This window comes from Macaca mulatta, chromosome 6, assembly GCF_049350105.2.
Source record: "Macaca mulatta isolate MMU2019108-1 chromosome 6, T2T-MMU8v2.0, whole genome shotgun sequence".
NCBI lineage: Eukaryota > Metazoa > Chordata > Mammalia > Primates > Cercopithecidae > Macaca > Macaca mulatta.
Window position 1 is genome coordinate 109,632,170 of NC_133411.1, and position 26,689 is coordinate 109,658,858.

General features: G+C 33.7%; 1 protein-coding gene across 1 annotated transcript in view; it reads right to left on the reverse strand.

Annotated features, from left to right (window-relative positions):
* The window catches only part of ST8SIA4 (ST8 alpha-N-acetyl-neuraminide alpha-2,8-sialyltransferase 4), a 97,668-nt gene that overhangs the window by 35,203 nt on the left and 35,776 nt on the right, over positions 1 to 26,689 (reverse strand). The window contains 1 exon segment of the mRNA NM_001266232.1: positions 12,498 to 12,791. Coding sequence (NP_001253161.1) covers positions 12,498 to 12,791 — 294 coding nt within the window.

Genomic DNA, 26,689 nt, shown 5'->3' on the forward strand with positions numbered 1-26,689 from the left:
AATGTGAAAAAGTAAATGGCTTATTTCTGAGAAGTCAGTCATAGGTGTTAGGCTCAAACTGGAAACTAAGAAACAAAACTTCCAGCTTTCCTCTGGTGAATGTGGCTCCAATACTTGGCTTTATGTAATCAAGTCACTGAAAACGATTGTTAAAGCTACTTTAAAAATATTTTTATAACTAAAGTCTTTAAACTTATTCTGCTACAATGTATGTACTCATCCAGGTTGGGGCATAAGATTTTAGAGCAAAGAGAAAAAGAAGCAGAAATGACTCTTTCTTTGATCTCTTACCAATAGGAACCTGGTGTGGCAAACTAGTCTCTGAAAAAGTTGGCAGAATGTACCAGTATCTTGTTTCCTACATGGCAATTCTAGTGGTCAAGCCCCAAGTCTTTTGCCTTATTCTCTAACTTATTTCTTGTATGTTGAGCTGGCTTGACCAATGGCAATAGCCATAATTTGGAAGTTGTGGCCTGAGGCTGTGATTATATGATCAACCACATGAGACACTAGAGTTAGTTAACTGACCATGATCAATCACATAGAAACAAAAGACCTAATCTAAACTATTACACTCAAGCTAAAGTACACTTGTATCATTTCAAGAAGATAAGAACCTGTAACGTTTTCAAAGATTTATGGGAAACTTGATTAGATAACTTTTATCCACAAACTCAGGAGGTAGTTAGTTGTGTTCACTGTCTAAAAATTTATATTTGCATTTAACTTTAAATTCCCAAGTATTTAATATTTAATAGTTAAAATATATTAATTATTTTACTATATATAAGACATCTCTGAATGCAATAATTGACCAGTCATCTTGACTTAAATTAGAATAGCTTAATGCAAATTAACTCAGTATATATTTTGCATATTGATCAATGTTCTTTTCTTCTCAAAAGTCAAAGAAACAAGGGAATTTCTGAGGTTATTTGTGCACCTTCTATCACTCATTAAAAGATTGAGCCTTGAAAGTAAAAGGTAATAGAACAAATTATTGAGCTTTCCCTGCAGTTTGTGAATATAGCAGTATAGCGCTTTGTTCTGATTATGAAATTTTAGTCCTAGAATTTATAAAATAATGACAATTAATTTATTTCCCCAGCTAAAATGTTTGAGTAACCATTTTTCCTCTATAGAGCACCATGATAAATTAATATTAAAAATTAATGGACTGATTTATTTATGCAGATTTTGAAAGATAACACCCAAGAGAAAACTGTTACTAAATTATAGATCTAGGGTACTTTTCTCAGGTGGCCAGGATGAATTTATAGATGGTCAGCCTGGATGCTTCCATACGTCATGCCTCATTATTATGATTCATCTACTTTTCTTATCAGAACTTGCTCTTCTATTTTTACCCTAACAAACACCACAGGCAGGTAAAATTTAGTAAGCATTAATTTCATAATTTAGTAGATTCAGGGCACAAGTTGATACATAGTTTGATTAATAATAAATTGCAGGAAAACAAACTATCCAGATTATGTCCTCACTATTTAGAATTCAAGCCTTCCTTCTTGAAAGTTTCCCTCTTCTTCATCATAATACTGCCTGGTGAAAATAATTTCTAGTGCTACCCAGATTGATGAAGAAAACCTCTTCTTCAATTCTGTTTGGTTCCCTGCTTATTTGAATTGCTCTAGAGAACTAACTGAACCAAATTGCAACGTCTAACTTCAGCACAACTTTGCCCATTTTTATTCTCCACCCCTTTGCACATGTGCCCCAACCTCCACCGTAACATATACTGGGAATTCATGTTTCTTTTAGTTACAGAGATGAATAAGTCAATATTTGCTATGAAAAACTTTAAAATAAACCTACAAAGTTGAAAATAAACAATACTCATACATTTTGAAGAATGTTCCAAAAGAGAAGAGAATACAGAGAGCAGAAACCCAGGTCAATCTCACCAAAAGGAACAAGAGTGAGAAATGATGCCCAATAGAAACTCACCTTTAAATTGAGACTTGAAGGAATAAAAAATGATCTATATGAAGAAGAGAGAAAAATACACAACAAGAAGGAAAGCCAAAATATGCCAATGTCACAGAGGTGCTATGAAACCTTAACTACTCTTCCAAAGAAATTCTAGATATTTTGCAAAGCCTTTTAGTCTCAATGAGAGATAACCAGAACTGGGAAGCATATTGGTCAGGGGCAGAATGAAAGCTGTTTTCCATAGGTTCCAATTTGAGACACAGACTTGGGAATATCTTCTCAGACATAAACTATTTTTACTTCCACATTACACAATGCAATATGAATAATAGGATCTACTAGGAAATAACATTGTGACTGAAGGGTAACCAGATTAAAATATCAGGAAACACTGAAGTTCCGGAAGTGTGCATATCAGAGTCCACCAGTAAGGAAAGAAATATCCTTTCATGGAAATCTCCTTTGGTTTAAAATACCTAATACGCAGCATCTAGCTACTCAAAAACATTAAACTAGGACACATGTTTTATAAAGAAATATTACAGCTGTGTTGCTCATAGGTCAAAATAGAAACCATATGGAAATATTTTTAGCCTAAGACTAATTTTAAAACAAGTAAGCCATTTTCAGAAAGCACTTGGAGTGAATATTCTCTTTTCAAAGTTGTTTTTTAAAATTGCTTTTCCTTATGTGACTTGAGTTGATTGAATACTCCAAAACAATCCATTAGAATGACTAATAAACTCAATTTCCTGAGGTCTATTGATGATGTATTTTAGCCTATAGTTTTGCTAAAGACTATTGGGAGCCTGGTCTGATTCACATTCTTCTACAAACCCATGACATTCACATGAAGTTATCCTGCAGAAGATCATCTTCATTTTATATAGACTTTAACCCTTACATTCATTTAAAATGAATTTTTGCATCTGAAAGATGAGTGCAGCAACTAACATTTGAGAAACGATATTTTTGTTAGTCTTAATGCTGAAAAAAAGTTGATGGATGATGTGTGAAAATATAATCTGTTTATTGGTTAGAAACCATAAAAATATTCTACCAAAGCAACTAATGTGTGCTTTCATTCTTTTAATAACCATTAAATATTTTTCAACAGAGTGAAAACTACCCAGATGAGAAGTTAGAGAGATATGTCACTTGATATGTGTAAGACATATTTTTTCCCTCTTACATTTAGCTAAGAATTATGGTATTGATCATCATGCCATAAAGTGCGAGCACAGGTAGTTTAGGAAGGTATGCCAAAATAGAATATCAATGTTCTAGCAAAACCCTGGGAACCCTAGGAGGGTACATTAAGTGATATCCTGTTGTTCACCGTAATTTTATTTAATAAAATTAATGAAGCAAAAAAGATACTGCATATAAAGTACGTAAATCAATTAAACTATTATCTTATATTCTGAATGAGGAAATAAAGAGTTATTTAGTCACTTAAAGTAATAATGTAAAACAATACCTACTTAAAAACAAAAGATGAAATTACTAGAAATAAATTCAAGATGGCATGTCAAACACCAACAACAGAAATATAAAAGGGAGGATTTTTACTATATATTAAGCATGGAAAAACTGATTTCTGAAAATCCTAAGTGACTACAGTTGAATAAAATTTAGTAATGTACCATTATTACAAGAAAATCAATATATTATTGGCACTATGTTTGACATACAAAATGTCTAACAAAGTAACTTGCATAGAATAATAAACATATATACTATGAGTATACTATTACATATTATATAATTATATAAAACATATATTTGTATATTTTATACTTTGTTAGTATGTGTAAATTATATACAGTATATCTATTTATGCCGTGTGTATATATACAAAGAATATAAACATATCTACACACAGAGTATATATACTCTGTATAGCATATATAGAGACAGAGAAATAGCAAGAAAATATATAGAATTATATATAATATATTGATATATGTTTTGTGTGTGTTTACAAAGTATATTGAGAATACATATAGACTATATATGTAAAGTCTGTACAGTGTGTGTATATAGATATAATAGTAAATATGTATGTATACTAATTTTATTTTTCATATATGTAAATACTAGTTCAGAAATAGGTTTTCCACAATTGACATTTATCAAAAAAGTTATGAATTTTTAAAAAAATTAATAATTGCAGAAATCAAACAAAGGGCAAATTCAGCAATAAACATGTCTGTCTGTTCTTTTTATATAATATTTACCTAGGTATATATACATGCTTATATATATATGAATGTGTATCTATGTGTGCCTATGTGTGTATATATATTTCTTATATATTTCAAATATGTATTTCTTAAATATATTTCTTTTGCTGTCAAGTAAACATTTAGATGATGGTGGGTTAACTTAATTGTGGTGTTGAAACATGTAAAGAATAAATATCAAGAGAAAATGACTTTAAAGAAGAAATATTTTAGAAAGCTCTCTTTATTATCATGATTATCAAAAATTTAATGAACCTCTTTAGGAAGTTACGGAGAAGACATTCCTGAGAATGTTTAATTAAGGACAAGAGGTTTTTTTGTGACAGTTTGAATATTCCCATGTGTAAGGACAATCAAAGTTCAGAACCAGTGATTCTTAGAGCCCAAAGGAATCTATACGATTATAGACATCAATACCTATATTTTAATGGTTATAAATCTGACACTAAAGGAATTAAACAGTCTTGTCTAAAGTCAGAATAGGAAAGGTTTGTTTTCGTCTTCCTTGGAAATCAAATTTCTGCAAAATTCTTTAAAATTCTCTAAGTCAGTGTTCTTAGTTAGAATTGTTCAAATCCTCTTTAAAATCAAGAACATTTTCACAGAATCTCCAAAATACATATGTAAGCTTGAATTTAAGAAACACTGCTGGCTGGGCGCAGTGGCTCATGCCTGTAACCCCCGCACTTTGGGAGGCCAAGGTGGATGGATCACCTGAGGTTAGGAGTTCGAGAGCAGCCTGGCCAACATGGTGAAACCCCATCCCTACTAAAAAAAAAAAAAAAAAAAAATTAGTCGGCGGTGATGTCGCATGCCTGTAGTAGCAGCAACTAGGGAGGCTGAGGCAGAAGAATTGCGTGAACCCAGCCAAGAGGCAGAGGTTGCAGTGAGCCGATATTGTACCACTGCACTCCAGCCTGGGCATCAGAGCTAGACTCTGTCTCAAAAAAGAAACCAAAAAAACAAAGATAAACAAAAAACAAACAAAAAAACACTGTTGTAGGGCATGAGATGTTTACCAAGTATTTCAAATAAAAACAACAATTTTTAATTCCAGGCAAATCTAAGGCAGTTTATGTAGCCCATTTATCTTACACATACTCATGTGCTTTGCAATCACTAAAAAAGACTCTATTTTTTTTTAAGTATACAGGTATGTTATGTATTCTCCACTAAAAGATAAATAACGAAAACCAAAAGCGTTAGGCTGGTGCAAAAGTAATCATGGTTTTTGCCATTATTTTCAATAGCAAAACCCACAACTACTTTTGCACTGAACTATACTACTCATTGAATCAAAATTTTAAAAATCTATATGAAATGAATTATCTTTAAAAATTTTTTTGAGAAAGATGTAAGCTAAAAAATGGTAAATAACTTTGGAATTATTTACTATGATGGTGACATCACAGAATATTATATACATTTATCAGTATCTTCTGTGAGTACTCAATCCAAGTGTTTATCTTGATTAATACAAAGTAGAAGCTTATTAATTTAATAAGAGGATAACCCCCATCATATTAAAACAAATTAGTACTTATAATGTGGTGGCAAAAAGAATATATTACTTTTGTTATAGTAGAATTAAAAAAAAGTAAAAATTAAAAAAAAAAACTAAGGGGCCATCAAAATTTTTAAGGTAATTGAATTAAAAATCTCATTTTTGGTTTAAATCTTTTAGTAATAGTTCATAATAATTAGCAGGGGCCAAAGGATTCAAATGTAAATATTTTAACATTTTTTTTTCCCAGACTCGAATATCAACAGATCAAAAGCTTAAACCAATTAATGTTTAAAATTAAAATATCTGGCCGGGCGCGGTGGCTCACGCCTGTAATCCCAGCACTTTGGGAGGCCGAGGCGGGCGGATCACAAGGTCAGGAGATCGAGACCACGGTGAAACCCCGTCTCTACTAAAAAAATACAAAAAATTAGCCGGGCGCGGTGGCGGGCGCCTGTAGTCCCAGCTACTCAGAAGGCTGAGGCAGGAGAATGGCGTAAACCCAGGAGACGGAGCTTGCAGTGAGCCGAGATCGCGCCACTGCACTCCAGCCTGGGCCACAGAGCGAGACTCCGTCTCAAAAAAAAAAAAATAAATAAATAAAAATAAAATAAAATAAAATAAAATAAAATAAAAATATCTGAATACAGCCGGGCGCGGTGGCTCAAGCCTGTAATCCCAGCACTTTGGGAGGCCGAGATGGGCGGATCACGAGGTCAGGAGATCGAGAGACGATCCCGGCTAACACGGTGAAACCCCGTCTCTACTAAAAAATACAAAAAAATAGCCGGGCAAGGTGGCGGGCGCCTGTAGTCCCAGCTACTCGGGAGGCTGAGGCAGGAGAATGGCGTAAACCCGGGAGGCGGAGCTTGCAGTGAGCTGAGATCCGGCCACTGCACTCCAGCCTGGGTGACAGAGCAAGACTCCGTCTCAAAAAAAAAAAAAAAAAAATCTGAATACAAATAACATTTTCAGAAGGGAACATATTATACAGTATTCACTAGGTTTAAACCCATCCATACCTCTGTGTTTATTAAAATTCCCTTTTTTTCTGGGGAAAAAAAACACATTCTAAATGAATGCATATTGTATAGATGTATATACATGTATGATGTATATATATAAGGTGTGTGTGTGTGTGTATATATATATACACACACACAGACAAAAAGAATAGATCAATAAGAGCAATTTTGGGCCCAAAATGCTCCACTCTTTATTTAAAAAAAAATACAAAATGTTAATTTGAAAAATGAAGACTATATGGGGCTTCTGAAGAAATATCAATAAAAAAGTGGCAATCCCACACCAATTTTATGTTTTCATACATTCTCTGAATGTTGTTCCTTCAGGATATTGTAATTGAAAAGGTAATATAAGACTAGTTTATATATAATTATTTGTTCAGAATTATTATTGTAAGCATACTTTTTTTTTATTTTTTGAGATGGAATCTCACACTGTTGCCCAGGGTGGAGTGCAGTGGCATATCTCAACTCATTGCAACTTCTGCCTCCTGGCCTTAAGCGATTCTCCTGGCCTTAAGCAATTCTTTTGCCCCAGCTTCCCTAGTAGCTGGGATTACTGTCATGTGCCACCATGCCTGGCTAATTTTTGTATTTTTTATTAGAGATGGGGCTTCTCCATGTTGGCCAGGCTGGTCTCAAACTTGTGACCTCAAGTGATCCACCTGCCTTGGCCTCCCAAAGTTCTGGGATTACAGGCATGAGCCACCATGCCTGGCCTATTGTGAGCATATATTAATTTTATATTTTAAAATATACTATTAGCTTATAAAATTAGCTAATCAGAATTGTATATTTACTTTTCTTTCCCTACCTCTCGTTTTTCCTATAATTTATTTTTAATAACAAAATAAAATTATATATAACAAGAACAAATGAGAATACAAATGTCCATCAAACAAGATTGGTTAAATACATTATAGAAAAGTATATGATGGAATATACTTTGCTATTTAAAAAAAAGCTGTATTTATGTGTTGTTAAGAAAATGTCATGTTAATTTAAAAAATAAAGTGCGAAAGAGTACATATGATTCGAGTTGTAGAGCTACTACAATAAATACATATTTAGGCTTGTGCATTTAAAACATAATTTTAAAATATGCTTCTCTATCTATATGGTTTTTGGAAAGATTCTTATGAAATTATCTGTCATAGTTCGATAGTGAAACTGAGGATACACTTTCTGTAATGTTTGTTTTTTTCCCATACTAAATGTAAGAAAATTAAGTATAATCATCCCACCAATGTAAAAACTACATTTGGTTATTACTAGTCAAATTAAAGCAACTGTAAAATAGGAATTTTTACCTGTCTCTAAGCATTTTATAAAAATGTATTTTGAGCTATGTCTTAGATAATATTTTAAAATATTATATAAAACTGTCATTAATTTAAACAGGTTATTAAGATATTAAGTTGTATATTAATAATTTTCTTAGCTGGATATAAATAAGAAGCTTTTATTTTACATTTTGTAGTCAAATTTTTAAATGACTTTGAAGACCCCGAATCCCCTCTTCATGCTTACTATCTTATTTGCTCCAATTTTTTTTTTTTTTTTTTTTTTTTTGAGACAGAGAATCACTGTGTCACCCAGGCTGGAGTGCAGTAGCATGAGCTCAGCTCACTGCAACCTCTGCCTCCCTGGGTTCAAGTGATTCTCCTGCCTCAGCCTGCCATGTAGCGGGGACTACAGGTGTGTGCCACCATATCTGGCTAATTTTTGTATTTTTAATAGAGGCAGTGTTTTGCCATGTTGGCCAGGCTCGTCTCGAACTTCTGACCTCAGGTAATCCACCCACCTTGGCCTCCCAAAGTATTGGGATCACAAGCATGAGCCACTGCACTGGGCCCAAAATTATTCCTTTCTTTATTAAAAAAAAAAAAATACAAAATGCTAATTTGAAAAATGCAGACCACGTGGGGCTTCTGAAGAAATACCAATAAAAAAGTGGCAATCCCACACCGATTTTATGTTTTCATACATTCTCTTAAACTTGTAATGTATATATCTGATTTGTCCCCATTAGATTACTTTTACTATTTTGCAAGATTCTTTTTAAATTATGAATCTATGTATATAACTTTTCCTTCTGTTTTACTGAATATGGTTTCAGAAGAATTGCAACACATTAAAACAATACTTAAGAGTATCTGAATTTTGTGACTGACGGCTTCATTTTTAGAGCTTATAGAAAAATCTAAAATTAAATAGGATTTTAAAATTAGTAAGGAATCACAGTTTTTAGAGGTCAAAATGGTTAAGTAATGATGTCTGACCGTATGAAAACTATCTAAATGATCCTCATTGTGTTCAGGAATCTTGTTTTACAAATCACTTAAACTTTTTATTTGTAATTGCAGTACTTGGAAGAGCCTTCACATTTTAACATTATGACTATACACACCCTAAATTCTGCGTCTTGGGTGCTTTAATTGCTCATGAGGGTCAACCAAGTCCAGTAATCAACAGAGGATATGAAACTCCTTATTTTGCTGAACTGTATTAACCACAGGGTTTCAGAGAGGTAAGTCAAAGGAGATGTAAAACAATTACTTAAAGAATAGTTCTTTGGGGAGTTTGCCTTTGCTTTCATATCACATAAATCATTTTTGTTTCATCAGTGCTCATACTTCCTTATTTTCATTTACAGTTCCAGTAGAAACTACATACATTATGTCAAAACACTATCTTGCATACATTAATGTACTAGTTTCAATAAAATCCATAAATGAAGTTGCCTTTCACACGTACACCATGTGTACAAATTTCCATTCTATTGGAAAAGTCACAAGACTCTCTTGAGCTCCTTTTATTATCCATGGCCACAGCTTAGAACTCAATACCTTGACCCTTTAAGAGGGTATATGTAGATTTGTGATAAGGAAGGTGGAGAGAGAAGTTATTTCTACAGAATTCAAAATCAGTTTAGAAAATATATCTAATTCACAGTAACCAAAAAAGGCATACCATTCCTTTCACCAGTGGTAAGAAATTTAGCCTTGTTGCTCTTTGGAATAAAATGCTTAGGAATTAGTGAAGTAGTTTATATTTATAATGGTTATAAAAGTGAATAGGACAAAACATAGGAGTCTTATTAAATTACTGAAAGAATCTGCAATTTTTACCTTTAAAATATATGTAAAAACCCATGTGTATTCACTGTTAATCATATATAACACTATCTGGATTCTAACTTATTGAAAATGCACTATTGCAGTCACTCCTCTTATTTCATGCTTCGGTTTTGGTATCGGATTGAGAAATATAAACCAAAATCTAGGAAACAAAGGTACTAATTCAGAGTAATCTTAAGTTTTCTCATTAGTTTTCCATAGTCTGCTTACTTCAGAGTATTTCTTACTAAAACTTAATCTGCTATCACTGGAGTGAGTGTGTGTGTGTGTGTGTGTGTTTAAGATGGAAAAGTTATCTTTTTAAGGTGTTTTTCAGAATAACATGATACCCAAACAGACAAAAACAGACATGTTCTTAACACAATGCACTGTAATGTTACACTTTCTTAAAATGTACTTTTTTTTAAGAGTCAAATTGTAATTACCAGGGATATTTGTAACTTAAAAAACAAACAAACAAACAAAAAAAAAACCAGTTACTTATCCAAATGCACATATTTTTATCTTACTTTGTTGAAACTTCCTGTCAAACACCAAGAGAATGTGTGTTGAATAACCATGATGTAATTATAAGAATGCAATTTAGGCAGGGCGCGGTGGCTCACGCCTGTAATCCCAGCATTTTGGGAGGCCGAGGTGGGCGGATCACGAGGTCAGGAGATCAAGACCATCCTGGCTAACATGGCGAAACCCCGTCTCTACTAAAAATACAAAAAATTAGCTGGGCGTAGTTCCAGCTACTCCCTAGGCTGAGGCAGGAGAATGACGTGAACCTGGAAGGCGGAGGTGGCAATGAGCCGAGATCGCGCCACTGCACTCCAGCCTGGACGACAGAGTGAGACTCTGTCTCAAAGCAATGTAATTGTGTGCAGAATAATACAATACAAGAAACTCTCTAGAGATTTAAACAGGAAATAGTAAATCCTTGCAGGAAATTATCTCAGGAACAAAACAAAAACACCTTAGCCCAGTTCCTGTTACAGTATAAGAAACTATTTTTAAGTCTGGGCTTGGAAACCTGTTTTTTTCAGGACTTGTATCCATTGTATTTAATTGGCCCCCTGAACTTGCCCTTCCTTCCCAAGTCCACTGCTTCTGTCTTACATCCTTATTATCTTATGAGTAAACTGATCAAAAGCCTAATTGGTTTTTATGCCTCTAGCATTTTTCTTGTCCTTGCCAAATAAATGTCTGCAGTTACAAGATTTCTTATTAAAGTCAGACATCTAACTGTGCTTCCTACAGCATAAACTCAATTCCCTTCTCAACCACATCCCAAGTTACTTTTCCAACTTTGTATTCCAGTGTTCCACAACAGGCTCCATTATTCCATATGTTTACTGTGCACTTCATCATTTCCTTGACCTGGTACCCTCTAATAATGTAACGGCATTTCCTTCTGTTTGGTTTTCTTATTCCGTTTCTTTTATCCCTCGGGCAATTGCTATTCTGTTTTTTCTTTTTTCTTTTTTTTTTTTTTGGGGGGGACGGAGTCTCACTGTGTTGCCCAGGCTGGAGTGCAGTGGCCGGATCTCAGCTCACTGCAAGCTCCGCCTCCCGGGTTTACGCCATTCTCCTGCCTCAGCCTCCCGAGTAGCTGGGACTACAGGTGCCTGCCACCTCACCTGGCTAGTTTTTTTGTATTTTTTAGTAGAGACAGGGTTTCACTGTGTTAGCCAGGATGGTCTCGATCTCCTGACCTCGTGATCCACCCACCTCGGCCTCCCAAAGTGCTGGGATTACAGGCTATTCTGTTTTTAAAGTCCAGTTCAAATGTTTGATCTACTTTCCAAGTGTCTTTGTGAACCTGAGTGACAAATTATACACCTCTGACAATATATTCCCCTATTAGGCCACTAGTGAATTGTATATGCCTCTGTTTGTACTGTAAAGCCTATGCATTTTTTAAAGTTAGTGGTCAGCTCTTCATTTTTGAAGCTACAGTATCTGACACTCAGTACACTTCCAGTAAAAAAACATAATTTCTCATCTGTGGTTCATCTTCTTTACATACTTATATGTGTGCATGAGTGAATTTGGCCTTTTGGTCATTTGCCACTTTTAAGCAAGCGTTTATATTTTAATGCTTTTTTCTGAACTTGTGTTAATAAAAGGGAAATGTTGGCTTAATTCATTAAAACGGCATCTGTGACTTTGGGGGGAAGCATTAAGGCATTTTATCTCAGCCAGCCTCCTTTCTCACCAGTAGGCCTCTTGGCTACAGATGGGACTTAATTGCTCCTTAAATATATCTAACATTTATGCTTACATAATATTGCCCAATAGCCATTCAGTTCTTCTGTTGTAGTTTCCTTACACAAAACCCATTAATTTTACTATGAATTCTTATTACTTTTTAGCGCTAAAAATAAAAAAAAAAATAGTAGTTTGTTCATGAGCAGACATAAATAAGTGACAGGTTCAACAATTTGCTTTTTCAAAAAAGAAGATGAATTAAAATCATATCATATGTAAACAAACTTCAAGTTTGTAAATAGAGTAACCGTTATGAAATAATGGAAGCATATATCCATTTGGAGATTTTACTGAAGCTTATTCTTGTCTAGGGAAAATGTTTAGTTATATGTGTTCCACTGTGCCAAGGACAAACTGATCCTTTCCAGTCACTTACCCTCTGACAGCATGAATAAGTCTCAATGATGGATAGGCAGTTCGCACTTTCAGTTTATTCTTAAGGATTAATGCATTAACCCACTCCACGTGCTTCTCTCCTCCTTTGACCATGAAAGCAGGAATCCAAAGGACACTGTCATTCAGCATGGAAAGTCTATGCACAAATTTTTCTCTGTCACTCTCATTCCGAAAGCCTCCAAATGCTCTTTGTACAACTGATGGATTCATGGTAATAAAATCTGATTTAGTTCCCACATCTGCAGCAAACTCCACCACAGGAGCTAGATTACACCTGAAGAGGAAAAAATTAATGAGACAAATGAAAAAAAAAGAAATATTCACTGGTAAAATGATGTTCATGAAAAGAAGAATGGGAAATGAGCATTTTTTAAACCATGTGAAAAGAAAACCAACAGATCATCTACTTGGTAAGATTGCATTTTCAATAACTCTCTGCACATGCAGGAATGCTGCTTGCAATAAAAAAGTGCACTCCCAGTACAGGGCTCAAAATGCCACTTGTGTGAATTCAACCTGTTGTCTAAGAATACCCTTTGCTATTATCTTCATAAAACCACACAATTTGAATTTGTAATCAGAGAATTTATGATGGTAAATTCACAAGGGTTCTTTGGCCATTCAGTAGGCAATTTAAACCACATGCTGCTCTACAAGTAAATAAAACACATTGGACTTGACATTCTAATCTGCACCACTTGTAAAACTTAAGTCATTTCAACAACTTTGTAAGTCTAAGGAGATAAAGTTGGCTTTACTTATACTCTGAGGTTAAGGGAAAAGTACAATTCCTTATAGTGTCTTACACAAACATATTTACAATTGTTTTCTATAGGTCTAAATGGGGAAGAAAAATAAGAAGAGTGGAGATATCATATTTAATGTGACTTTCTGGGGTTTTAAGTAATACAGAAAAACTCTTACTATAAGATCAAATATCAGCCTTCCTGTTATTTTAGGACCTCCTCAAAATATCTGTTTTCTCTTTTTGGACGTATGCATCCCTGGGGAATGCATATGTAGGGAAAGAACAGAATATGTTGTATTGTTTTCTCCACTAGAGCCATAAGGTTTTGAAAAGAGCTTGGGCCTGATGTTATTCATATAACCTGATTCCATTCTTATATTAGAAGAAAGCTTTGAAAAGCACCTTGAATATGGCCTTTAACCAATTTCTGTTGCTTCTTTGATCGGTCACATAGACCTTTTTATACTTGATTTTAAAAATAACTTCATTAAAAAAAATTATTTTAACTTGCTTTTAAAAAGGTAGGTTTTAGTTGACAAAAGAAAAGCTAGATTTTGATAAACAAGAGTTTACTGTATTGGGAAAAAGTTGTTTGAATCAATTCAATCAAACCTTTCATGAAAATATGAAACTATTTTTAGTATTTTTATCAGCCTTTCAAGGGACGTGATTTTCTTTTTCTGCATTTTTGAATGTTTGGTCACATTATGAAAGTTCCTTACATTTCTTTTCCTTGTGTACTTTGTCACATTAATCGAATTATTAAACATTTTAATTAAAAAGTCAAGCATGTGTTCTGATATTAAAAATACTGTCTTATATATCATTCCTTATCTCTCTTAATTAACATATCTTATTACTTCCTAGATCTCTGACAATATGTAGCTATAACAACAAATATATTTCATCTCAAATTCTATGTTATTTAGAGTTAGCTACTGAGGGAAAAATATTAACACAATAATATTATTTAGAAAGTATAGGTTAAAGATTATTATCTTTTCAATTTAGGTATCTTTAGTTACATCCACTATATTATATGACAGAGTACATATTCGTTTCTATTCATGATTCATACCACTAATTGTGATTGATATTATTCATTCTCATTATGGTAAGAATATTACAAACAGGACTGACCAGAAAAAGATTTGCTGATGTGAATACTTGTCAAAGTGAACACCTTCTTGTGGAACTCAAGGAAGATCAAGGACTTGATCATTTTAAAGTCCTAAAATGTGCTCTACACAAATATTAAAAGTAATCTAAAATCTTAATGAAGCTAGTTATAACACGAATTTGGAAATTGTGGAGAAATTATATTCTGGACATCATTATTACTGACACTTCTTTAGGTAAAATAGTGAGAATACTTGTAACATTACAATTAACATGTTCCTGTTGGGGAAATGGCTTTGGATATTTTTTCCACTACAACAAACCCTCAGTAATTTCTTTTCAGAGGATTCCGATTGTAGAAAAATCAATATTTATACTTTATTTTCACTATAATAGTAAAACTAGTAAAAACCAACCCAATTAAATAGAATAAAAATGATATATTCTGCTAAATTATCCCTTCAGGAAAAAAATCACTCAATTACTCTATACTTTTTCTTGTCACATATTTGAACTTTCTGATTACTTTATCAAAATTCCTAGGGAAAGCTGGCACATGTGACCTGTCAGTATCTTTGACTTTCCTGTCATAAAGGTTGTGGGCTTCACATAGACTTCAAACCATTCATTTTGCTTTGAGGTAAAAAGTAGTATTAACTTCACTTTTAGATGAGAAACTAAGGCTAAAGTGGTTGAGAAACATGTCCAAGGGCATATAGGTTATAAAGGAAAAGCACCATCTAGTTTGTAATCATTCCAGGACAGGAGTTTTAACTGACACTATTGTACATACGATTTCATTCAGAAATATGATAAATGTCTATAAATTCATCCTTCACACAAACCTTCCTGTAGAAGAAAGAATGTTTTATCATTTAGCCCTAGCTTTATAGCTCAGATTCCTAGGACTCGCGTATATTATTCAAGGCCATTCAGCCAGGACCTTTCCCAAATTTTGAGCAGTTATTAAACAAAAGGTTTTAAACATCTAAAACATAAGCATAATATCTATACCTCAGATCTCTTGATAGACAAGATTTCAAAATGTTACTAGAAAGTATTAAATAACTAATTGATAAGACTTTTGAACTATTAACCATAGGATTAAAAGTTGACTTTCCTGTGGTATACCATAATGTAGTAAACAAAATATAAGAAATAAAGTTGAAATATCACCTTGAACATTTGCATTTCAGTATGCTGAATAGGCACACAAAATACACACATATACACACATACCACATTTTATGCTTTTAACAATGCCAATTGATGAAATTCTTAACTTGATAGAAATACAAACAATACACATCATGAAAATAATGAAATGACTAAACAGAAGAGGAAATTTTTCACAAACCCAGATTCGTTAACATTACTGGCAAGGGTGGGAAGAACAGTGTCATAATTTCTAGAGAAATTCACAGAATGAAAATATAATCAAATTCCTTCTACTAAACAAAGATCTGAACACCAAGAAATATGTTAGACTGTGTCATTCTCACATTTCTGTGGAAACAAAAATGGAAACTTCGGTCAAATTTGCTATAACTGCACAGATATTACAGAATAGCTTAGATTTTGGAGGGGACAGAAAGGAGAACTATGCCAAGGAAAAATATATTGTTTAATTTAAATAAAAATGTTAAATATATACCTCATATTTATCCAAATTTGGCTTAAACTTTGAGAAATAAAAGATACTTAGCTTCATTTCTATTCTTAGCTATCTGATCATCAGTAACCACGTGGGCAATGGAGACCTAAAATGTGGGCAATGGAGTTCACATCAAACAAGTTACTTAACTTCTCTAAGCTTATAGCTCTTTTTTCTTTTTACTTTTTACTTTATTCAAGTATAAGTGACAAATAAAAATATTTCAGAGATTCAAATTTTTCTATAAACCAGGCTAACTGATTTATAGAAAACTGTAACTGGAAAATTAAATGAAACAAAATATTTGAAATTCTTCTCAAAATTCCCTTGCCCTAGATGGATACAACATATTAGATTATGCTAATTCCTTTCACATACTCTTTCCTTTTACAATGTATTATGATCATAAATCTTTGGAAATGCATGCAGGTAAATTAAAGGCATGTCAAATAAGATCTTTCTGAGCAACAGCATAAGGAAGTCCAGACTTTATTTACAACACATTTAGTAAGCCATTTTGGCTGAAATTTACTTTTGATCCCCTGGGAATTGAGACTTGAATGGCTGATGGGGCCAGACTGCAAACATTTTAAATATTAGATGAAACAAATTTGACTCCATAGGCAGCATGGAAACTTTAAAACCCATAGACATGGTCAATTGTACTTAAAAAGAGGAATATGACTCAAGTATTCAGGAGAATAAGTCCTCCCAGCTAAAATTTCATAATAACATAATTCACATAGATGGTAATAAAAATCTTTTATTATTGCTCTAAGAAGAATACTTACATTTTTAAAATATTTATTTCTTTATTTCTGTATTTATTTTGAGATGGCTTCTCCCACTGTCACCCCGGTTGGAGTGCAGTGGCGCAATATTGGCTCAGGGAAACCTCCGCCTCCCGGGTTCAAGTAATTCTCCTGCTTCAGCCACCCAAGTAGCTGGGATTACAGGTGCCCGCCACCACGCCCAGCTATGTTTTTTTATTTTTTATTTTTTGTATTTTTAGTAGAGATGGGGTTTCACTATGTTGATCATGCTGGTCTTAAACTCCTGACCTCAGGTGATCCACCCGCCTCTGCCTCCCAAGTAGCTGGGATTACAGGCATGAGTCACCCCACCTGGCTGAATATCTAACTTGTATTGAACATTTGTGATGTGCCAGGGAGCATTTTCTGTGCTCTGCATGTAATATATGTGATTCTCACAATAAGCCAATGAGATAGTCACTATTGCTGTTTTCCAATGATGAGGAAACTGAGTTGCAAGAAATATGTCCAAGATTACATAGTTTGTAAGTAGTAGAGGCAGATTTTAAGCTCATGCTCTTAAATATTGTGTAACACTGAATCCCTAAGAATGGAAAGGAAGCAAAAAATAAATACAAAGAACTTGGTCACAAGTTCAGTTGTATATGTGAAGGTGATATGGCTATGACTTCCATCACCTTGTTGAACCTTATGTTTGGTCTGAAAGTCTAATTGGCTAAAGTGAAGGTTTCATCTTTCCTCAGTCTTCTGTAAACACTCCTCCCCAAAGGTAGGGTCTTGGGTGGGAGAGGATGATAATTCCAGCATGCAGAAAGTCACTGCCTGGTAGGAATATACAGAAGGTTGTGATCCTCTGAAAAGCCACCAAAGAAAACAGACATAGGAAAGAATGTGAAGGAAAATAAAAGGTTGATTCTGAGATTTCCTACTATGTAAGTGTGGAAAAAAGGTTAGGTAATTAATAGTAGATGTGCACACACTAAAGGAGGGAGGGAAGAAGGAAGCAAAGAAGAAAGAAGAAAAATGACGCACTTCTGAGATGCCATTTAAAAGTACAGTACTAAAATTCAGAACACATGAATTCAAATCAAGACTCTTTACAATAAAACCAGTGGCCTATATTCTCTTTCCTAAAATAAAAAGTGGTTCTATGTGAAAATGAGAAGTAAAAACCACTCATTGAGTTTAATTTTAAAATAAATATATTGAAATGTGTAAATTTTTATCTTCTTTCTCTTCAAGAGATTTACATCTTATAAGAAATGTGCCCAGTATGAAAAACTACACCTAAACAAATGTTATTGCTGAAAGAAAAAAATCTTCTTTAGCACTGGAACTCAAGTCTCAAAATAAATAATAAGAGGATACTGGAAGCATTATCTCAAAATATTATGAGATCGCTAAAATGCTATTAGTATCTTTAATTTATTTAAATGTAATATAAAATCACAATTATCTTCTCTGATATAAAGCAATGGATTAAACTAAGACCTAAAATTACAGAGATATCCCAGGACTTCAGCTAATGACAAACGGCAAGGACAGCTCTGTCTTACACTGTCTTTATTAACTTCAGCATACCAACAGAAAAGAATCTGTAAAATCAGGAAAGGTGCTTATAGTCAGAGTGCTTCCTTGTGAATCCACATTTTAAATAAAACTAAAACTTTGCATTTATCAACTTTCTCCTTGGAGACTTGAATGGTATGACTAATTACAAGTTAGCACTTGTTTTTTCAAGAAAGGATAAAAAAATAGAGCAGAGTGTAAAAGGAACCAAAAATGAATAAATTAAAATGATAAGACATCATAAAGACAACAATTTGTAAATACTTTTATCAATTAAAAAGAAAGTCTAATGGCATCTGGTTGTCAATGCATAGTTGCTTGTAATAAGGAAAACGAAGGGTAAAGCGTTAACTGCTGTTCTTTATCTGGGACTTCACAATGTATTTATAAAAGCCAACAGCAAATTCTGAAATGGCAACAAAATTCAGGTTCTACTAATGCGGGTAGCTATCTTGTCTGGTTCATTACTTATTCCCACTGCCAAAATATCTCATATTAGGTGTTCAGTAATCATTTTGTAAAGTTCTCTCATTTATTAAATGCAGTACAAAGCACATGGCAATATCAGTGACACATAACATACACATAACTGAATACTATATTTTAAAAATTGCATCCCACAAAGCAACCAACTATCATAATGTTTGTTATTTAATATGACTTCTTGTGACATTTGCATAGTGTCTATTTCCTTTGTTTCTGTTCTGTTCTTGTCCATACCCAACTCCCAGAAACCAACTCTGGCTTAACTTAGAAAAAAGTGATTTATTGGAAACCTGGCTAGACCACAGAATCACTAAAAAGATCATAGCCCCCAAACAATGGGTTAATTCCCTGTCAGGGACACCGTGATTTCTCACTATCAGGGAACTCTGAACTTCTAGTAAACCCAGTTTTCTTACCCCACATTTCACCAGCCAAAGTCATAATTAGGACAATGTGGTTAAACTAGTTTTGACCACATTTCTGTTCCCGTGCTGCTAGGCAGAGAGAAATGAAAATATTGATCAATTTTTGCTTTTGTAGTGGATAGCAGGTCCCCTTTCTATATATTTACAGGTTCTCCTTAAATAACAAGAAATTGTCAGATACTGAATAGTTAAAAAAAAAGGCAAAAAATGTCCAATTGATCACTCCTTATTCTTAATTTTTCCTTGTTGGCATTTTCTAGATTTTTGTTACTAGCCATATCATCTCTCAATTCACACCTCACCTCTTGCAGGAGCGCAACTACTCCCATCCTTCACTTAGCATGGTTAAGGAAATCTTTATCTCCAACTCTAACACCTATCTGGGTTTCAATCAGTTACTGAACTCCTCAGTTATTATCCCAACGATACTTCAAATCAGCATGTTTACAATGAAAGTCATTACCTGTAGTGTTCTCTTTTCTCTTCCATAAACTTCTTTTTTCTTTATTTTCTAATACTATGCCACTATTACTTCTACTGTTACCAAAATACAAGCATCTCAGAGACTTTTTACATCTTTCTCCCCATTGTATTCCCCATATCTTCTTGGTCACCAAATTCTGCCTTATATATACTCTTCTTACCACCCAAATATGACACTTCCTATTTATTCTTCTTGCCACTGTCCAATTTTAGTTATACCTTGCTTAGATTTTTGTTATAATTTAAATGGTCTTACAATCTTTAGTCTCATACTCCTCCAATCATACATGCGCATTTACTGATTATGATAATTCTGTTTGTTGAGACTTCCAGTGAATGAAATTTAAAATCTAGTGTTCTGGAATCTCAGTCTGCTTTAGAAAGCATAAGCTTGTCCCTTAAGCTTGAGGACACATGGGCATGGCCAATAGTAATTCTCAGTGCCTTCAGAATTAAGAACCAAGCCTTAGATTATGTCATTTTAACACTGGTTTTACTAAGTGTTGTCTTGTATTCATTGGCACAATGTTAACCTAGTGTCTGTCTGTCTCTCACTGAATTTATCACACTGTGGATTAATTACATAGTTATGTTAGTTTCTTCTACCAGAATATGGATTCCTTAGACATATCTCTTTTCTCTTTATGTTTCCAGGGCCTATCAGTCAAAGCCCAAAACATAGGAGAAATAAGAAATAAGATGTGTAAAATATTTGCTAAAATGAATGGAAATATTTGAAGTTAAACGTGCTATATCTTGATTAACTGTTTAAGGTTCACATTTTTCCATCACATATAACACACATATTTACTTTCAAAGAGTAAACTGAAAGATGTTTGTGTAAGTAAAAATAATTACTATGCGGGCCGGGCGCGGTGGCTCACGCCTGTAATCCCAGCACTTTGGGAGGCCGAGGCAGGCGGATCACAAGGTCAGGAGATCAAGACCACGGTGAAACCCCGTCTCTACTAAAAATACAAAAAATTAACCGGGCACGGTTGCCGGCGCCTGTAGTCCCTGCTACTCGGGAGGCTGAGGCAGGAGAATAGCGGGAACCCGGGAGGCGGAGCTTACAGTGAGCGGAGATCGCGCCACTGCCCTCCAGCCAGGGAGACAGAGCGAGACTCCGTCTCAAAAATAATAATAATAAGAAGAATTACTATGCAAAAAATTTTCTTCAATGAAATGTTACAAAGACATCTTTGTTTTTGTTTTAACACTTGAAAAGGACTTTAAAAATGCCAGGACCTCTTCTAAATTTCACACACACACATATACATAAATTTAAACATTTAACCTCATAAGGACGCAAATAAATAGTACTACAATTATATATACTTTACAGATTAGTAACCTGAAGCACAAACACAGAGGATGGGTGACCAGACTAACGTCATTGGTTTGTAAGTGCTAGAGCCAGGGTTCAAAACCAAGCAGTCTACATGTGATTCTACACTCAAACTTTTTTTTAACACCTGGGCCAAATAAAAATATACATAGATGTGAAAAATACATCATTAAACTTCATGAGCATTGTTGGGAACTTGCTGTTACACTACATGAATTGTCAAAGTAATTTAAATATGACATATTAATTTCACCATTTATCACAGACCATTAAGAATCAGCATATGATTGTTTTCTTTTTTTCATGAAAGTGAATATGAATGTATTTATGGTAGTCGACTAAAATATATTTGAATCATAAATATGTTTCTTAAAATTGCACATAGAATTAATACTAGGTATACCCTCAAAATTCTGCCTTTGTAATTAAAAAGAGGTGTAATTTCTATTTGCCTGAAGGAATGCAAGGAAAAAATATGAGTTGTTGAAAGATTCCCTGTGTATTACAAAATAAAATTTTGAGAAAAGTTTGTAATTAGGATATTTAAAATTAGGGATTGGAGAACCAAGTGAGAATTCTCAAGATATATGTATCATGACACATTCTTGCCAAAATAATCAGTAAAACTACTCCACTGGTCTGTGGTTGCAGCAGTTACTACTGTTTAACAAAAGAACTGATTCAGCATAGTACTTAAGTCCTTTAAAATTATGTTGTACACTTAAAAGAAGGAAACAACATTTGCTATGGTTGATACTGTAATCACCCATGATAGAAAACTAAGGTAGAAAAACTATAATTTTTCCCTTTGCAATTCATGCTGTTGATAAAGTATGTACAATGGGTACATTAGAGGGGTTGTAGGAAAAATATCTAACTCTTAGTGATTATATCATCAAATTGCCACAGAAATGTCACTTTGACATTTAACTTTCTTGTTTAAATAAACAAAAAACCTTAATAACATATTCACTTGTCATTCTTATAAATATCTTTTTGAAAGTATAACCCAAGGTTGAAAATTATTTTTAACTTATTATATATTATTTATTCAATACTGAGTCCCAAAAAGACAGTCGGCTTAATGCTCAAAATATGTAGGCATTCTAATACCAATCAAGCATTGGGAAAAATATTATGAGTGTATAAAAATGAATGTTTCAATTTCTGATATCATAAGGTATGCCAAGACAATTTCACGTTTATTACACCATACTTATTATAAGGGGATCATTCTCAAGCTCTATTTTAACAGGTTCATACTTTGACTTAGTTGTAATGCCTGATCCCCATAATGTTCTTATCCTCTGTATCTGATTCATTACAAAGCCCTAAAAATTCCTCTCAGAATTTCCCCTGAATATATTTCCTCTCCTACGTTCTTACTGATACATTCTCAGCTGAGGCACCACCATGTTTCTTTGAACTAGTATTGTAATAATATCCTTATTATTTTTCAAACAATTAACTAGATTCATTGGTAGATCATGAATTAATTGTGTGCTCATTGATCGCTAATTTTGAAAGAGTAAAAAAGGATAGAATGGATTATAACAGAAAATGACAGTGTTCCTTGAACATCATTTTAAGAAAATTTGTTGAAGACTTCCATATATGTGTGCATGGTTAGTAGCCACAGTCGGGAAAACAATACGAGGAGTAAATCATGATATAAAATCGATTCTATTACTAATCATCTTTGTGAAAAGATATTAAAAGACACTGCTGTAACCAGCTGCTTGCCACAAGGACTGTCAACTTTATCAATTCTCTGTTTCAGAGATAGTGTTTTGATGTTTACAATGTACATTTAATCATGTTATGAACCTAACCAAACATCTTCATTAATTTCAGTCAAGATTCCGAATTGGATCTTCCACAACTATTCCCTCCCCTACTCAGAATTTTTGTTTTATACATCCTATTGCCTATCTTAGATTCAAATATTATCAGACTCCCTATGTCTTTGTTTATTTGTGTTCCTTTATTTATGTTGATGTCTCTGCCTGAAACTACCTCCCTCCCTAAGACACCCTAGTCTTAAGCCTGAAAAAGTCGTATTTGTTCTTAAAAACCAATGATTAATATCCATTTCAATGCTTTACCTAATTTCCCAGGCCAAATTGATTGTTTCCACTGCTCTGGTGTAAAAGTACTTACTGTTATCTATATTCTACTATGTATTAAACTCTGACATATTTTGTTACTTGTCCAGGGATTGACGTCTTTAATAAGTTAGTAAAGCTACACATAATAATAATGAGAGCTTATGTCCTGCCTTTGCCTTATCATCAGTGGCTAGTTCTGTGAGTACCTTTAATAAAGCAATTTGGACATTGTTAGTGTAACAATTTACTTCCTTCATCAGAGTATGATCATCTGAAAAGTCGAAACTTGCTCTTTATATTTGTATCTGAACTTTCTGATAAAGCACTGAATGAAGAAGTGGAGAACAATTATAAGGAAGGTGAAAGTTATAATTACACATAACTGGAAACAATAGGCACTGACAAGTGTATCTGTGTTTGGCTTTGGAGTACATTTTTTTTACCTATGTCTTATTTACAGATAAATATGATAGTTGAAAAATAACAAGTACTTTAAACCAAAAACTGTAGCTGTATTTTGAAAATCTGTGGAAGGATAGATCTACTGACCATTTGCTAATGTCCATTTCATGTCAAAGAGGAATGATAACGATAATATTTCACATTAATAGCAATCATACCATCAGCACTAGGTGTTATCATCTTACTTACTGCTATGATCTGAATGTCATCACTTTTTTCCTCCTCTAATATCTTCCTCATTTAGGGTGCCTTCTCTTTCATATACTTTTTTATCTGTTTATTATTATGGTCTTTCCAAGTGTTAATATGTTCATGTTTCTATACTTCTCAGTATTTTTCTCTTCTGTTTATAACAATGACAACAAAACTCAAACAAACAAGCAAAAAAGCAAACCAACATAACAACAAACTCCAGCGGTCCCTCTTGGACTGTAAGATTCCATGCAAATTCTTAACATGATGTAATGATCCTTCATCATTTAAAGTCAGCATGTCTTGGCATTTCCCCTTGAACGTTCATTATGAACCTAACAAGAGGGTGGTCTCAAATTCTGTCTTATCTTTTTTTTTATTATTATACTTTAAGTTCTAGGGTACACGTGCACAACATGCAGGTTTGTGACATATGTATACATGTGCCATGTTGGTGTGCTGCACCCATTAACTCGTCATTTACTTTAGGTATTTTTCCTAATGCTCTCCCTCCCCCTCCCACACCATGACTGGCCCTGGTGTGTGATGTTCCCCACCCTGTGTCCAAGTGTTCTCATTGTTCAATTCCCACCTATGAGTGAGAACATGCAGTGTTTGGTTTTCTGTCCGTGTGATAGTTTGCTCAGAATGATGGTTTCCAGTTTCATCCATGTCCCTACAAAGGACATGAACTCATCCTATTTGATGGCTGCATAATATTCCATGGTGCGTATGTGCTACATTTTCTTAATCCTTTCTATCATTGATGGACATTTGGGTTGGTTCCAAGTCTTTGCTATTGTGAATAGTCTCATCTTAAGATCATGGAAAGTATTTGTCTGTGTGCTTACAGGTCCCATTGCCTCAGATTCCTCTTCTTCACATTTTGAATAATTATTCAGATGTACAATGATTTAATTTTATTTATAAGACTTTGGAAGACATCATTAACTTGATTTTTGGAAAAGCTGTTTACAGTTTACATTTCCAAATGCATTTTATGGGAATGCCAACATCAATGTAACTTTTCACTGACTAGTAAACATTTTAAAAATCTTTGTTAGACTTATATATGAAAAATTGTTTACAATCTTTGCTTTAGAAAATGGGTGAAAATTTAAAACGTTTTAAAATTTTAGATAGTTTATGGTCATCATTTCCATTTTTAAAAATTTTTACTTGTAGATAAAATAATGTCTGTGTGAGGAGTGACAGAATTAGAAAAAAAGAACTGTACCTCTCATCACAATTTATATTTCATATTTCATGTGTAGTTTTAAGTTAAATTTTAAACATCATAATTAGAACAACATATAAATCATGTTTCTACATATAACACAAATTTTGCATTTAAAATCAATAAACAAAAATCACAATTTAGTTTTATATAAATTATAAAATTTCATAGATAAAAAACATGAACAAGGTATTAAGCAAAACTACTGGAGAAAATGTGTGTAGCAAATATTAGATAAGCAATGTTACTATTCCTAAACTATAAGTCGTTATTTTTTTTAGTAGTAATTTTTTAAAAAATCATTCTAGTGCCCTAGACTTAGCTCTCTATCATGGATTTAGTTGTTCGCTATTTCCTGTTTGAGTTAAGGAAATACATATCCTTTGTGAGATAGAAGGATAAAGCCTTAAGGCCTGATCTTAGTTATTTCTTGCCTGCTGCTAGCTTTTGAATGTGTTTGCTCTTGCTTCTCTAGTTCTTTTAATTGTGATGTTAGGGTGTCAATTTTAGATCTTTCCAGCTTTCTCTTGTGGGCATTTAGTGCTATAAATTTCCCTCTACACACTGCTTTAAATGTGTCCCAGAGATTCTGGTATGTTGTATCTTTGTTCTCATTGGTTTCAAGAACATCTTTATTTCTGCCTTTATTTCGTTACATACCCAGTAGTCATTCAGGAGCAGGTTGTTCAGTTTCCATGTAGTTGAGAGATTTTGATTGATTTTCTTATTCCTGAGTTCTAGTTTGATTGCACTGTGGTCTGAGAGACAGTTTGTTATAATTTCTGTTCTTTTACATTTGCTGAGGAGTGCTTTACTTCCAACCATGTGGTCAATTTTAGAATAGGTGCGATGTGGTGCTGAGAAGTATGTATATTCCATTGATTTGGGGTGGAGAGTTCCGTAGATGTCTATTAGGTCCGCTTGGTGCAGAGTTGAGTTCAATTCCGGGATATCCTTGTTAACTTTCTGTCTCGTTGATCTGTCTAATGTTGACAGTGGGGTGTTGAAGTCTTCCATTATTATTGTATGGGAGTCTAAGTCTCTTTGTAAGTCTCTAAGGACTTGCTTTATGAATCTGGGTGCTCCTATATTGGACACATATATATTTAGGATAGTTAGCTCTTCCTGTTGAATTGATCCCTTTACCATTATGTAATGGCCTTCTTTGTCACTTTTGATCTTTGATGGTTTAAAGTCTGTTTTATCAGAGACTAGGATTGCAACTCCTGCTTTTTTCTGTTCTTCATTTGCTTGGTAGATCTTCCTCCATCCCTTTATTTTGAGCCTATGTGTGTCTCTGCATGTGAGATGGGTCTCCTGAATACAGCAAACTGATGGGTCTTGACTCTTTATCCAATTTGCCAGTCTGTGTCTTTTAATTGGATCATTTAGTCCATTTACATTTAAGTTAAATATTGTTATGCATGAACTTGATCCTGTCGTTGTGATATTAGCTGGTTATTTTGCTCGTTAGTTGTTGCAGTTTCTTCCTAGCATTGATGGTCTTTACATTTTGGCATGTTTTTGCAATGGCTGGGACCAGTTGTTCCTTTCCATGTTTAGTGCTT